The sequence below is a fragment of the Mesoplodon bidens genome (genome assembly GCF_964165515.1).
Source record: "Mesoplodon bidens genome assembly, chromosome: 2".
Classification (NCBI taxonomy): Eukaryota; Metazoa; Chordata; class Mammalia; order Artiodactyla; family Ziphiidae; genus Mesoplodon; species Mesoplodon bidens.
Genome location: NC_138177.1, coordinates 53,394,058 through 53,408,349, shown reverse-complemented (window position 1 = coordinate 53,408,349; position 14,292 = coordinate 53,394,058). Strand labels below are relative to the sequence as shown.

Sequence of the window (14,292 nt, the reverse complement as noted above, 5' to 3'; positions counted from 1 at the left end):
TGAACTCCTTAAGGTCTCCTTTTCCTCGGATTTGGCCACAGTATGTAACTTCTGTCCTCATATCTGCCTCATCCTGCGCCGTTCCTGATCTTTGTGCATTCACACCTGTAAGGCAGGAAAGTCTGTCCCAGGGTGGTTGAATTTTTCCTTTTCTGTCTGATGGGAGGTTCACGAAGTTTGAGGGCTTGGAAATCACCTGGGAAAATGGCCTTATAGGAACGGAGGGAGAATTTCTAGGTTTAGGACGCTACGAGTTTTAACAGGTTTCTGCCAGAAGAGGGAGCCCCAGGGCTGAGAGAGAAAGCACAGACTGCTGGGGTTTAAAATCATGGGGATGGGGTCTTTGTTTCTCGTATTGTTTTCAGCAGTCCTCAGGGGTTTATGCGTTAAGATAAAAGAAGATGAAAGAGGGAAGGAGGGAGGAAGACAGACTCACAATACACCGACATATACACAGAAACAGTCACACACACACAAATCACATAAACCCCCCTTCCTCACCCCTCCCTACACGCACTCACAATTTCTGCTTTAGTCCAGTGATTCCTAAAACTTGCTGTGCAATTGAATCATCTGGGGGAACTAAGGGCAGATCCCCAAGCCCCACCAAGGCCTGTTGAATCGGAACCATCAAAGGTGGGACCCAGCAATCTGTATTTTTGCAAAGCTCCCCAGGTGATTCTGAAGTAACTTTTAGGTAGACAGACTGGGGAACTCTTCTGGGTAATTAGGTAAATACTTTAAATATAGCTTGTTTGAGACTGAATTTAATGGCTCCAGCCATCAACATGTTGAGTGGTAGGTAGAATGTAATCCATGAATGCTGTTATAACTGAGCCCTTTCCTCTCATCTTTCTTTCTTCTTCCCTCCCTTCCTCCCTTTCTTTCTTTCCTTCTTTCTTTCTTTCTTTTTGTATTTATTAATATAATACATGAGAGGCGTTACAAAGTCACATGATATCAAAAGGCCTATGATGATAACAGCAATCCTTGCTTCTCCCATCCCCATGCCCTAGTCCCATTCAGAGGCAACCACGTTTTAATATCTTCTTTCTTTCCTTTGGGAATTAACTGCATATTTAAAAACATTTACTGCTATTTCTTGATTTTGCAGTTTTAGAGATTATTTATTGATTTTCCACTAAGGAATATTAGGACTTTTCCTTTTTTTTTTAAACAGCACACACAGATGCTCATTCCCTTCCTTCTAGATTCCTAACACTATTAAATTACAATTTTAATTAAATCAATAGTCAGTGTTCATATTATTATGACTGATTTTTTGCAGCTCAGCAATATAATGTACTATGATTGCATTTCTTTTCTTCTATTCCCCACCCCCGACTGGGGAGTCAATAATCACCTCATTTTTGTTTGTTTGCTTACTCAGTTGTCATGTTCTCCAAATCCTCCAGTAAGAGCAATACAACTCAAATAAATTGGTCAAATTAATTGGATAAGCTATGTATTTTTTCCCTTGGAGACATCCATCTTGGAGCCCCGTTCTTCCTGTTCCAATCTGGACTAGGAGCTTGATAGGCTGGTAGATGGGACCTCCCTCTGCCATCCACCTGGCAACCCCGACTTTTTCTTGGTTTATTTCTTCATGATGGTAGGGAACTTTTTTTGAGACCTTGGATGCAGGAGTGCTATTTTACATTGAACATCTTTACATGGGCTTTAGTCCATCAGACCCTGGCCACATACAACCCAGTGTGTCAGCCCTGCCTGCTTGTCCTTATTTTACCCTCTCCCTGATTCATTGTTTGGCTGGGTAAGGATTTCAAGATTGGAGATTATCTTCTCCTGGAATTGGAAGACATTGCTGTATTGCCTTTCGGTTTCTAGCTTCCAGTGTTGATACTGAGAAGTTCAATTTCTGTCTGGACTCCTGATCCTTGGTTTGTGAACTGTTTTTCTTCTCTCTAGAACTTTTGGGATCCTTTATTCCCTGGTGTTCTAACGTTCCTAATTATGTGCTTTGGGGAGAGGTTTTTTGTTGTTGTTGTTCATTGTGTTGGGCACCCACTGGGTCCTTTCAATATGGAAATTCAAATTTTCATTATGGGAAATTTTGGAGAAATTATCTTTTTGGTTAATGTATTCCCCTCCATTTTCTCTGTGCTCTCTTTTTTGGAATTCTTATTAGAAGATGTCAGATTTCCTGGATGGATCCTGTAAGTCTCTTATTGTTTTTGTCCTATTTTTCATCTCTTAACCTATCTGTCCTACTTTCTGGGAGATTTTGTCAATTTTATCTTCCAGTACTTCTTTTTAATTTTTAAATTTCTAGTTGTATTTTTATTTTAAAAAGCTCCTTTCTGTTCTCCACTATTTTTAAAAACACTGACTTCCTGATCTTCATTGATGAATACACTGCCTTCCTTTATCTCTGGGGGGATATTGACATTGCCAGGGCTGTTGTTAATGATTTCTTCTGCTCCCTGGATTACCTGTGTTGGGGTCTCCATCGACAATGTCAGAGGCTTTCATTTTATGCTTGGTGATCTTTGGAGTCAATTCCTTGGCTGTTGGAAGCTTTGTGTGTGAGGGCAGGGCTTGTCAACTATGGGAATGCACTGCAGGGTAACCCAGAGGGAAGTTGGCAGTATCATTGGGGGACCCCCAAATATCAGTGTCTGTAATCATTTTTTCTTTAGTTGTATACTTTCTACAAGGAGGAATGCTTCATTCTTCTGCCTGGGGTGGGCTGGAATAAGGAGAATGCAGAGGGCTGTGCGTGTTCTGGGATCTGAGTCAGGATAGGGGCTGGGGAGTCTCATCTTTCAGGATGGCGTCTTCCTCTAATCCTCTGTTTCTAGCTCCCTGCCTAAGCCCACCCTTTGCTGTGCCTGATGTCCCTGAGCCTGGCATCTCTTTGGCCGATTTCTCCAGAAAATAAACTTTCCTTCTTCTTGGAGGGAAAGAAAGGGGATTTGGAGCGTCTCTTCCTATTTTTGCTCCCATCTCTCCCTCTGAATTGAGGTTTCTGGTGGCCTGATCCCTGGGACTCTCCTGGGCTCTGTGGCTTCTTGTTGGCCTCCATGGGCTCTTGGGCTTCAGCAGTCTCCAGTTTGCTAAGTCACTTATCCCTCGTCCATCCACTTTCCATCTTCTGAAAGGGTATTGACATTTCTCATCTGTTGTTGTCTCCATTCTGGTTCTCTGTCCTTGTGATTTATAGCATGCACATTCTTCTACTGTACTGTGATCAGTGCATTTTGTAAGGGAGCAGAAATGAATGTTTGTTCAACTGGCACGTATAACCCTAGAGAGTGCTTCTGAGCAGCCTGTCAGGTTTGAAAGGAGAAGAAGTCTATAGTAGTGCCATCTTCTATTCCTTCCAAGATACCCAAAAGTCAGGAGTGTGGGAGTGACACTTTTTAAGAAAAGGAGGGGAAATCTTTCATTTGTTCATTCATCCATTTCCCCCAAATGTTTATTGAGCACTAATAAATGTCCAAAACTGTGCTTGGTGCCAGGAATATATTGTAAAAGCTGATCAATATCTGATGTTTTCCTTCAAGGAGATTCTAGTTAACTATAAGGAGGGTAGGCAAGTAAATCAAAGCTCACAATAGTGTAATAATAATGTGCATAGTGTGCTAACGGAGTACAGAGTAGGGCAGCCAAGTCATCCTAGGGCAGTGGGAAAGCCTTCAGGGAGGAGGTGACCCTGGGGCTAAGTTTTGAAGAATAAGTACAAGTTACGGAGATGAAGAAATTGGGGGAAGGCCATACCAAGCAGAGGGAGCTATATGTGTTTAGGTAAGGAGTCTAGAAATAGCTTGATACGTCAGAGCGACTTCAAGTAGTTTGAAGTGGCTGGAGCAGGGGTCCATGTTGGGGAATGGCCTGAGTAAGAATGTAACAGCCACTGAAATATAAATATTCACGTTAGTCCACAGCATGATGCTGGACCTACTAATGAAAGATGCAGAAATAATAATATCTTATTCTCTCTGTGAATTTGAGCAAATTAAAAAAATATTACTTGTAAAAGGAGGATACTATGTGATTATATAAAGAGATAAGATATGTAAAATGCTGGATCAATGGTAGGAATGTAAAATATTCTGGCTCTTTCATGACAAATCTGTCTTGAATCCTTCTACTCTCTCCAGTTTCCTAACAGTTTCAAAACAGATCTAGAAAAGCTTAACTATTAGGAAAATCTTTTCCCACTTTCCATTTCTACCAAGTAAGGATTAGTTGAGCATCTTTAACTGAATATTTTACTTTATTTAATCAGGAGTTGCCATGTTTATGTGTCCTTGGGTATCTGGGGCACTTTTGCCTAAAGTTTCTTGCAAGGCCCCTGGGTGGGACTGAGATAATTGAGTTCCAGTCTCCCTTCCTCCACTGACATATATGTGACCTTGGGCAAGACCCTGCCCCTGTCTTGGCTTCAATTCCTTCACCTGGCAAACAAGGGGAATTAGATTACCTTTAAGATTTGTTCCAGCTCAGAAATTGGATGCATGGAGCTTTTTAGCTGTACTGAAATTAGTATCAAGAAAGAGCTAGGATTTTTGGATTTTATTTTCATATCATACATAAGAGGGAAAGGCAATTCCTTCCAAATTTTGGCAAGCAAGCAGAAGTGAGATTCTTCCATCTCTCCTTACCTCTCCCGCCTTCCTTTCAGCTTCCGTCTGTGATGCACTCACAGAAAACCTAAAGGAAAATACTGGCACTAAAAGAAAAATAAACACTTCAAGTGTGTCCCTTTGAATTGGTAAGCTCTGTTGGAAAGGTTGGGGGAGCAAGACTCTTCAAAGCCAAGTGTTGTGAAAACACACCACCATGGTCTATAGGCATTTTCCAAAGTGTGAGTTTAACTATTTTAATTCCCCCAAGTGACTGGATCAGTAAACTGCAACCTTCTGGATGGTACTAGCTGTCAATGGCAAGGGAAGGTTTGGGCAAGTGGGGGTGTAGAGAGTGGGGAATGCTATTTCTTGCTCCTGTTAGGTTTCCTCTAATGGACCTAAAACCAGGGGCTTTGAAATCTGATTAGACCCTTCTAAGGCTCAGAATGTCAGTATCCTGAGCAGCAGGCTGGACTGGGATTAAGGAATAGATGAACAGCACAGGAAGAATTTTGAATGACAACTTTAGGCCTCCCTTGGTCCTTTGAATAAGACTCCTTGAGATAAAACATGCCTTCTTCAAAGCTCTAGATCTCAATATTAAAAATGTGAAACTAGCTGATGATTGGATGCAAAAGGCAGATATCTGCACTCTTAGCAATTCCCAAGATACAGCATAGTGTTTGTGCTCTGTCATTACTTTAAAGCCGCTTTATAAAAATGCTTAAGACCTGCAATCTTCGTATGATTTCAAAAGAACATGCAGACACTTTTAATAATATTTTTGCAATTTTTTGTTTCAACTTAACTTTCTGTCCCCAAATGATCAGAATGTGCTCAGTGCCAGTAACAGACATCTGGTTCCATCTGTGTTTTATCACATCTTCCCTCCTACAGAATGCAAAGCTCCAAAAAGAAAAAAGAATGCAAAGCTCATCGGGCATTTCTTTTTGTTTCTTGTTTTGACCAGCATTTGACATTGAAATCTCTTTCAGCCCAGCCCTCCAGTTTATTCCAAATAGATGCATTATTTCAATAGCGGTTTTTTGAGGACTTACTATGGACTAGGCCCTTACACAAATGGTGATGCTATTACATATTATTGTGATTTAAAAAAGTCTTACCTTAGCGTTTCAACCAGATTTGACTTCTTTTTATTGATCTCGTTTTTCCTTTTGCTTCTTTTCTCCCTCTCCCTCCTTCTCTGCTTTCCCTTCTGTTTCATCTCTCTCTTCCTCTGTAGTTTCCCACTCTTTGGGGAGGGGCAGGGTTTCCTGTTCAGAAGGTGGTTGGTTTCTGGGAGGAGTCAGAAGATCTGATTAGGAACTGGAACCAGCTGGTCTGCCACCTGATACAAGAAGGTGAAACACAGGCCAAGGAAGAAAGCCCACATGCTAGGACTGAGCTTGCAGCCAGGAGGCACCGGGAGATGAGCCCAGTCCTGGGCACTGGGCATCAGGACTCCCCAAAGAATAGAGGGCCCCTGAAGCGGCCCACGGTGGGAATGCTTGGAAGTGGTCCTGGTTGCCCTGGAGACTTGTCTATTACTATTGCTAGCTCTGAACATGCCAGAGGCACACCAGGCAGAACCCCTGTCCCACCCTTAGCAAGCGCTCACTCTCAGATTCCTGGCTTGGCCTCAAAGGAAATAATTAAAACAAGAGCTGGGTTTGGGCAGATTTTCCTTTCCCACCAAGAGAGACCAGCAATCTAATGTACTCTGTGAGGCTGCGTGTCTACGCGTTTCTTAGTTATAAACTCCTTAGGAATCATCGAGATGACTTATAGACCATTATGGTGATCACATCAGCGGGAGTGTGGAGTGGACGGCAGTGAGGAGACGGATCCACATGGGGTAGGGTCTCCACAAGTAGGGACAGTAATTCCAGCCTGATTGACACCAACTAATGATGGAGGGTCACATCCCAATTCAGAGGTTTCCATTCTTTTGGACTAAGGCATGGATAACAATGGGTCATCAGAAAGTTTACTTTCTTCATCCATTTATTTATTCTATATTCAACAAATATTTAATGAATACTTGCTCCTTGCCAGGCCCTGGGTTAATACTTCAACTGTTGGGTTTACTCCAGAATGCTCTTGGAAAGTTTCCCGAAGTCTGTTTTCATTTTTAACTTACAATTTTGTATTTTTGTCCACTGTATCTTTAAAAGAAAGGCTTCTGGAATTGTCTTTTGTACTGTGTTTTCTGTTTTTTTTCTTGCTCCCCCTTAAAACACTTTTTTTTTCATTTTACACAGCTGACTTATTTAAAATTTTCCTTTCTTACCCTGCTGCTTTTAAATATTTTTCTCCAGCTGAAGGATTAACAATTCACTGAACTAGTTGGTAAAGATCTAGTCCAGAAGAATAAGTACCAAATAAAATCCTAAATGATGTAAAAATTTTTTACCTGGCTTCCTGAGATTTAGGAAAATCCTTAATTTTAACCCTTAATATGGCTCCAGATCAGGGTTTAAATTTAACTTCTTTAGGGATGCCTTCTGGTTTAGCAGATTTACAGTGTAATTGCATCTTTTCTAAAGAAAACTCTGAAAAAAGGTTGTTTCATATAGAAGGTCAGAGAAAGGTGAGTGGAAGAGAGAGAAATGAAATTAGGGTGGATCTCAGAAGGTATTAGAGTCTTTGCGGGAGACCATGCTGGAATTAGAATTTTGTTTTTTAGGCCTCAGCATACTAATCAAAGAAGATAACTACTGACTCTTTAGATTTCTGGGGTTCCTCTTAAATGTATTAATTTCTTTGGGGGTTCCTCAAATGAATTAATTTATTGATTTTGATATGTCAAAAGTTCCCTCATGTTGACCATAGTTATTCTAAACTCAAAGTTTTTGCTCTTTATCAAAGTAAGTGCAAGAACTGGGATTATAGTGCAACAGGAAGCAGGAGTTCTTCCAAGAGGAGTTTGCAGATTTGACGTAGAAGAACCCAAGAAAGACAAGAAAGGCTACTTAGTAAGAATGTGTGCCTGTGAATGGTATGTTGGGTTCCCTTTCTATGCAAAAGTTAGGAAAGGGCCATGTAATCAATGACCTGACAGTCTTTGACCTCAGAATACAGACTAAAAGTGACCTTCTTTTACACCTTGGTGAGATAGATAGAGAGTGCTCTCAAGAAAGTTTTAAGGACACCCAAAGCCAAGTTTGATCATTTACCTTTTCCTGAATTGGTCACCAATCTAATGGAGCTCCAACTGTTGTCCCCTAGGACCAGCTTGGATTGGCTTGTTGACTTATTGGGCCATTCCATATGGAACACTTCTTTATTTGTGTATCAGAAATAAGGCATTTCAGTACAAAACAAAAACACATAAAATAAAACTTTACAATATAGATAAACAAAAGCAAAAGCAAAGTGAGCAGCAGGGAATTAGCAGTTTAATGGCAAATACAGTTATCAAATGGTATGCCTCCAAAAAAAGAGTCTAATGAACTTATACAAGACCTATGTCTAATTACTCAGTAGTATACCTCCCAGACAAAAATGTCTAATGGCCATATACAAAGGCCTAGGTATAATTATTTACCAGAATGTACATCTGTAAACTAAAATTTCTATTTACTTTACACAAAGACTGAGATCTAATGATTTTATACAAAGATGTACTTGGTTAGAAATTTTAGAAGCCATGAGAACTCAGTGAAACTCATCAGATTCAGATTATAGTTGAGACTGACTTATCTGGCAGCAGACCTGAAGGACAAATAGAGTCTGAACACAAGGAACCCGGTAAGTATATCTTTTGGTTTTGGGAAAGCAGGAAGTTCAGAGTTTGGTGTACTTTCCTGGTGGGCTGATATCTGTAGAAGCATATTTATTTGTTGATTGGTTGGCACTCTGAAATATATTTATGGGGGTGAGTCACTTCATGGTTAAATGATCCTTAGAAGTGAGGGAGTGTTACTGATTGGTTGGCTTGTAAAAGTGTGTTACCTGAGGAGAGTTGTGATTGATTGAGCCAATGGGTTTAAAACTGGTTCTGGTTACCATGACTACACAACAATCAAACTTTTCCTAAGAAAGTGTGAAACTTTTAAATGTTCTCACAGTTGATACCTAGTATCTGTTTTCACTAGAAAGTAGTACAAGTTCACATCTGATATAGCACAAAATGATGTATATATATTTATTTATGTTAATAGATCAGAGTTTTGTGGTGTTTTGTAAAGAGCAAGGTGACTAATAAGTGGGCTTCCTTGGTGGTGCAGTGGTTGGGAATCCACCTGCCAATACAGGGGTCACGGGTTCGAGCCCTGGTCTGGGAAGATCCTACATGCCACGGAGCGGCTGGGCCCGTGCACCGCGACTACTGAGCCAGTGCTCTAGAGCCTGCGAGCCACAACTGCTGAAGCCCGGGCGCCACAACTACTGAAGCCCATGCGCCTAGAGCCTGTGCTCCATGACAAGAGAGGCCACCTCAGTGAGAGGCCCACACACTGCAATGAAGAGTAGCCCCCTCTCACCGCAACTAGAGAAAGCCCTGCACAGCAATGAAGACCCAACACAGCCAAAATAAAATTAATTAATTAACTAAAAATAAAAGAAGGTGACTTATAAGTGTTTCACTATGACTAACTGTGAGGACCATTAGGTTCAACTATGAAGTTAAGGTATTTTCTAAGAGACAAGAGCATTAGTTAAGTAAACTTAATCAGGAAATAGTTTATTTTTAAATTAAATGAACTTAATCAGGAAATCGTTTATTTTTAAATTACTTCTAATAGTCACTGAGCCAGAAGGAAAATATTTGTCAACATGCTAAGAAAAAGAACAAAGAAGCACTGAAAACATAGAGAAGGAGGGGTGGGTTCTAGAGAAGCAGGCTGGAATGGGTAATACATTCTCTATTTGGTGGTTATATTAAACAGAATCCTAGCATCATATAATTGGATGGGACCTCAGAAGTCATATAACTAACCTCCCTCCAAGTACAGAAATCTCCTCTCCAGTTTATCCCATCCCTGGCATCCTTTGCTTGGGCATTTTTAGTAATGGAGAGCTTACTATGTATCACAAGGCAACTCATTATATTTTGAATTACTCTGATTTCTTAATGACCTATGATCTGCTTCCTTGTACTCCTAGTTGCTAGTTCTAGTTCTGCGTTTCTCAAGCCACATAAAATAAGTGTATTTTAGTGGACTTTGTTGGACCAATATGGCGGCCCTTCAAATATTTGGAGGAAATTGTTGTGTGACACTACTGTATTTTATCTTCTCTAGATCCATTCAATTGTTCTGTGTATGGCAGGAGTTCTAGACTTTTATCTGCCCAAGTTACTCTGATCTAAGCAGGTTTTTGTTTGTCAAGGTCTCTCTAGAAATATAACAACAACTATCTTTGGCTGAAAGCTTACTATATGCCAGGTACCACTGTAAACACTTTATGTGCATTATCTCATTTAATCTGCAAAATTATCTCGTGTGGAAGGTACTATTTTATAGATGAGGAAAGAATTGAAGTAACTTGAGGCAGAGAGTTTACAAGTAACTGGTCCAAGGTCTTAGAGCTAGCAAATAGAGGCGTCAAACCCAAGCAAATCCAGGCAGTCTGACTTAACTTCTTTGGTTTCCCACCTGCCAGACTGCAAAGTAAAACAAAACCACCTCTCCTTCCCTTTTTCTGGTCATTCTACTTCTACTAATAAGGTGTTAGTTTATTTCAGTAGCGCTATCACAAAACTCGTTGGGTTATACCGAGCTTGTAATCAGTGAAAATACCTAGGTCTTTTTCACATGCTAGAATAAGTCTAATTTTGTGGTCATGCAACTGATTTTTGGACCTGAATTCTGTGCTGTATCTTCTTTCGTGTTCAGTGTCAGTTGGTTAGCCTCAGTACATGGTTCTAGCCTGTTGAGTTGTTCTGAATCCTGACTCTATCTCAGCTCTGCATCATCAAAAAGAACTGATAAGTATAAATTCTGTCACTTCTCCTAGGTTGCTGATAAAATTTGCCAAACAGGATAGGGCCAAGGACCCTTTTTGTCCCTGTGTTGAGAGAGGGACTTTTGTTTCATCACAATCAGACACAGTCTTTCGAGACCACCTCAAAACCTGGATTCTGAAACGATTAAGCAAACCCTTTTTCTTTACTTTCCTTTAACCCAGGGTTTCTCAATCTCAGCCATATTGAAATTTTGGACTGGAGAATTCTTTATTGTGAGTGGCAGCCCTGTGCATTATGAGATATTTAATGGCAGCCTTAGCTTCAACCCATTAGATGCCAGCAGGAGTGCCCCTCCTTCACTACCAGAGAAGCAGAAATGTCTCCAGACATTTTCCAATGTCTCCTGGAGGACAAAACTGCTCCCCTTCCCATTGAGAGCCACCGCTCTAAAGTTATAAGTAATCGAGAAATCAAGTATATATTAAGAATCTACTGTTTGCCTGGGACTTGTTCGTTTCCTTCAACACTAAAGAGAAATACATCAAGAAGATTATACTCTGAGAGAGATGATCACCTCCATAAAACAACTGGGACAAAAATGTCCATTACTGTGTGATCCAGTATGAGACCCAGACTGAATGTCCTGTAGGAATTCAGAGAAGTGAAAAGATCAGTGAGGACAGAAAAGATTTCGATAGCTTGGATTTGATTGGGTTGGGTAGTTTATACACGTATAGGTAAAAGGCATACCCGTCGAAACTAAAAATACATAGGCATTTCCTATATATTTAGGCAAATATGTAAAATATATGTAGTTTTACATATAGGCAAACCAAAAAATATAGGCATTACCTTCTAAACCAAAAATTGGAGTACACGATTTGATATACAGTTTGACAAGAGGCAGAATATTTGAAATGATCCCTCTCTTGGAGAATCTGAGGTCTGTGGCTTCAGAAGGTGTGGCGATTGTGGGTGGGCGGGCATTCAGGTGGGAAGAGTAATGTGAACAAAGGTGTGAAAGACCAGAAGGGACTAGGAAGGTCCTGGGGTTCAGGCGGAGCGTCAGGTGGGAGGGCTGAGATGCAAGCAGCATGGAGACACTGGAAAATCTGGACAGGAGTCTTGGGCGCTGACATTTTTGAGGGAGGAGCAGCAGGATGAAGGAAGGTCACAATCCCCAGTCTGGCAGGGATGTTTTGGGGTGAATGTGCTAGAGAGTGCAGGAGGTGGTTTGAGATGCTGACAGCTGGACCAGAGAGAGGGTGGCTGCATGGGTGGAAGAATAATAGACATAATAGGAGAGGCACTTGGGAAGGAAAAGTGAAGAATAAGATGGGGTGAATTCCTGAGAAGTTTTTTGGACAATTAAGGTGAGGTTATGTCACCTTAATATAGGGTCAAGTTTCCCATTTTGGAAACTGCGAGAACAGTGGTTCCACTGGTATTCTTCTTTTCCTTTAAATACGTGTCTTTTCCCTTGATTAATCTCACCCCATTCTGACGGCTCTCTTGTTTGGAGTGATAAGGATAGATATCAGAGATGGCACTTGATCAGGGCCAGGAACACTGGGTAGGATTTGAGTTGGCAGAAATAAAATGGAACGGTGTGTGTGAGGGAAGAGGGTGGTGGTGGAGAGAGAGTCTGGTCAGAGGCGATGGCACGCACCTTGCTATGTTTGGCAAAAATGCATAGCCATGGATGGAGAGAGGGAAATGTCTGTACCTGGTTAGGGCAGGAGACGTATTAAAATCACTAGGGGAGTGGCATCAGGCCTATGCCCCTAACTACTTCTTTAAGAGCCATTGTTTAAAATTCCCTATGCTGAGCCCTATAGAGCCACTGGACTAGCTATTACCACAGAGCAAGTTCTGTCCCTGGAGGAAGATGACTCAGGACTGTGACAACCGGTCTTTCCCCCTCCTAACCTAGAACTTCTTACTGTGATTCAGTTTGTGAGGAGAAAGGCTTGGTAGAGCTAGACATACAATTAAATGTTCTTGGGAGATTGCCTTCCCTCTTTTCCTACCAGCTAGCTAGTTTCCTCCCTCCCTCCCTCCCTCCATCCCTCCTTCCCCCTCACTGTCCCCACCCCCCTCCACTAAAATACAGTTAGGAAGAAAGAGGTATCAGCCATGAGATCCTCTGGTGCACAGGTGTGAGATGGCAAATAGGCTTTGTGCTCTAGAATTAATCAGTATCTCTCATTCACTTACTCTAGCTCAGAAGTTGAGTTATCTTCTGATCTTAAAATGCTGAGTCTGGTGGGACTTAGAAAAGTTTCTCTCTTGCCACTCCTAACACAAAGCAAAAACAAATCCTCAACAGACTTATAAGCATGTAACATCAATATGAGTCCAGAGCCCTGAAGCAAGTGTTGCCTGACCTTCAGGAAACTGCTCTCTCCACTGGGCTCACGTAAGACCCCCTCCGCCAAAATGCCCGCCCTCCCTGCTGCCCACCCCAGAAAACCATGCCCCTCAGGAATCAGATGCTGAGATATAGTACAAAACGTTTTTTATTTCAAAATGCAAAATGGTGGTCACTGTAATAATAATAACAATAACAACAATAATAATATAAAAAGCATTTCTCCTCCGTTCACCCTAGTGCAAAATGCTGGATGCAGTCAGAGAGCTGGAAGGTTTTGGACATGTCATCCTTCTGCAGTGCTGCACAGCAGCAAAACTCAATCCCAAACGCCTTTTGGTGGATCCACGTGGTAGTTCAATTCTAAAGTCAGTAGTTTCTCGGAAGTCCAAACAGCACGAGACGCCCACTCGAGCCCGACCCTCGCGCTCTGCCTCACTCTCCTCTTCCTGTGTGTCTCTCTCCCGCTCCCTCCGCCGGCCCCCAGGGTTTCTACGAGGCGTGCAGCCGGTAGGTCGGGGCCCGGCAGCCCTGGACGGCCTCCAGCTGCTTGCTTTTCTCCTGCAGGGCCCGCGCCCGGAGGGCCTGTCGCTCCCGGGCGGCCTGCAGCTCGGCCACCGCTGCCTCCCGCTCCCGCAGGCGGCCGGCGGCCGTGAAGGGGCTGCACAAGGTCTCCATCAGGCCGAGCACGGCGCCGAAGAGCGCCAGCACGCCGCCCAGCACGTACAGCCTCACCAGCTTCCGGCTGGGCTTCTGCGCCATCAGCTCCTTGGCCAGAGGAATCAGCTCCTGGACCGTTTCCATCTCGACTCCGGGCTCTCGGGGTGGGAGTGATCTGCGGGAGAAGCGGAGCAGAAAAGGGGGCTTTTAAGCCACCGAAAGACGGATGCATCTTCCCGAGCAGCCCTCACTCGGCTCTCTTGGGGTAGGCCTGCAGAGAGGGGAGCCCACCCTGGACCCCGCGCCCCGCCGCGCTCTTCCCCGCCGGGCTCACCTAGGGGCGTCGAGCGAGCAGCAGGCAGCGCAAGCCGGGTGGGCGATCACGGTGTGCGTGGGTACCGCGGCTCTGCGTTCTCCTCCTCCTCCTCCGCCTCCTCCTCCCCTTGCTCGGCAGCCGCGGGTATTCCGGATGGAGATTCCGCAACTGACAGCTGGTCAGCGCCCCGGGGCCACTTATATGTTTTTCTCCGAGCCCCGCCTCCTGGGCTCCTTGGGCTGGGGCCCGTGCTGCACCGGCCAGAGAGTGGAGGGGGCGGGAAGAGGAGGGTGGGGGAGGAGCGGGGCAAGGACCCTGGGGGAGTCAGCCACGAGATGTGCACGTCGCGCCGGCCATGTGAGCCCGGGGTGCGGGAGGGCGGTCCTGGGTGTACAAGGGTGAGGACCCAGAGCCCAGGGAGGTATGCACGTCCATTTCTGACCCC

At 43.3% G+C, this 14,292-nt stretch overlaps 1 protein-coding gene across 1 annotated transcript; it reads right to left on the bottom strand.

Annotated features, from left to right (window-relative positions):
* Positions 1–13,001: 13,001 nt before the first annotated feature.
* On the bottom strand, positions 13,002–14,008 carry G0S2 (G0/G1 switch 2). Its single transcript, XM_081224928.1, has 2 exons — positions 13,866–14,008; positions 13,002–13,706 (listed from the first exon to the last, which is right to left on the bottom strand). The coding sequence occupies exon 2, from the start codon at positions 13,673–13,675 to the stop codon at positions 13,364–13,366; it is 312 nt and encodes a 103-aa protein (XP_081081054.1). The 5' UTR covers positions 13,676–13,706; positions 13,866–14,008; the 3' UTR covers positions 13,002–13,363.
* Positions 14,009–14,292: the final 284 nt, after the last annotated feature.

Bases quoted from the DNA above. Each gene is read 5' to 3' on its own strand.
- G0S2 (XM_081224928.1), bottom strand. From the start codon at position 13,675: ATGGAAACGGTCCAGGAGCTGATTCCTCTGGCCAAGGAGCTGATGGCG.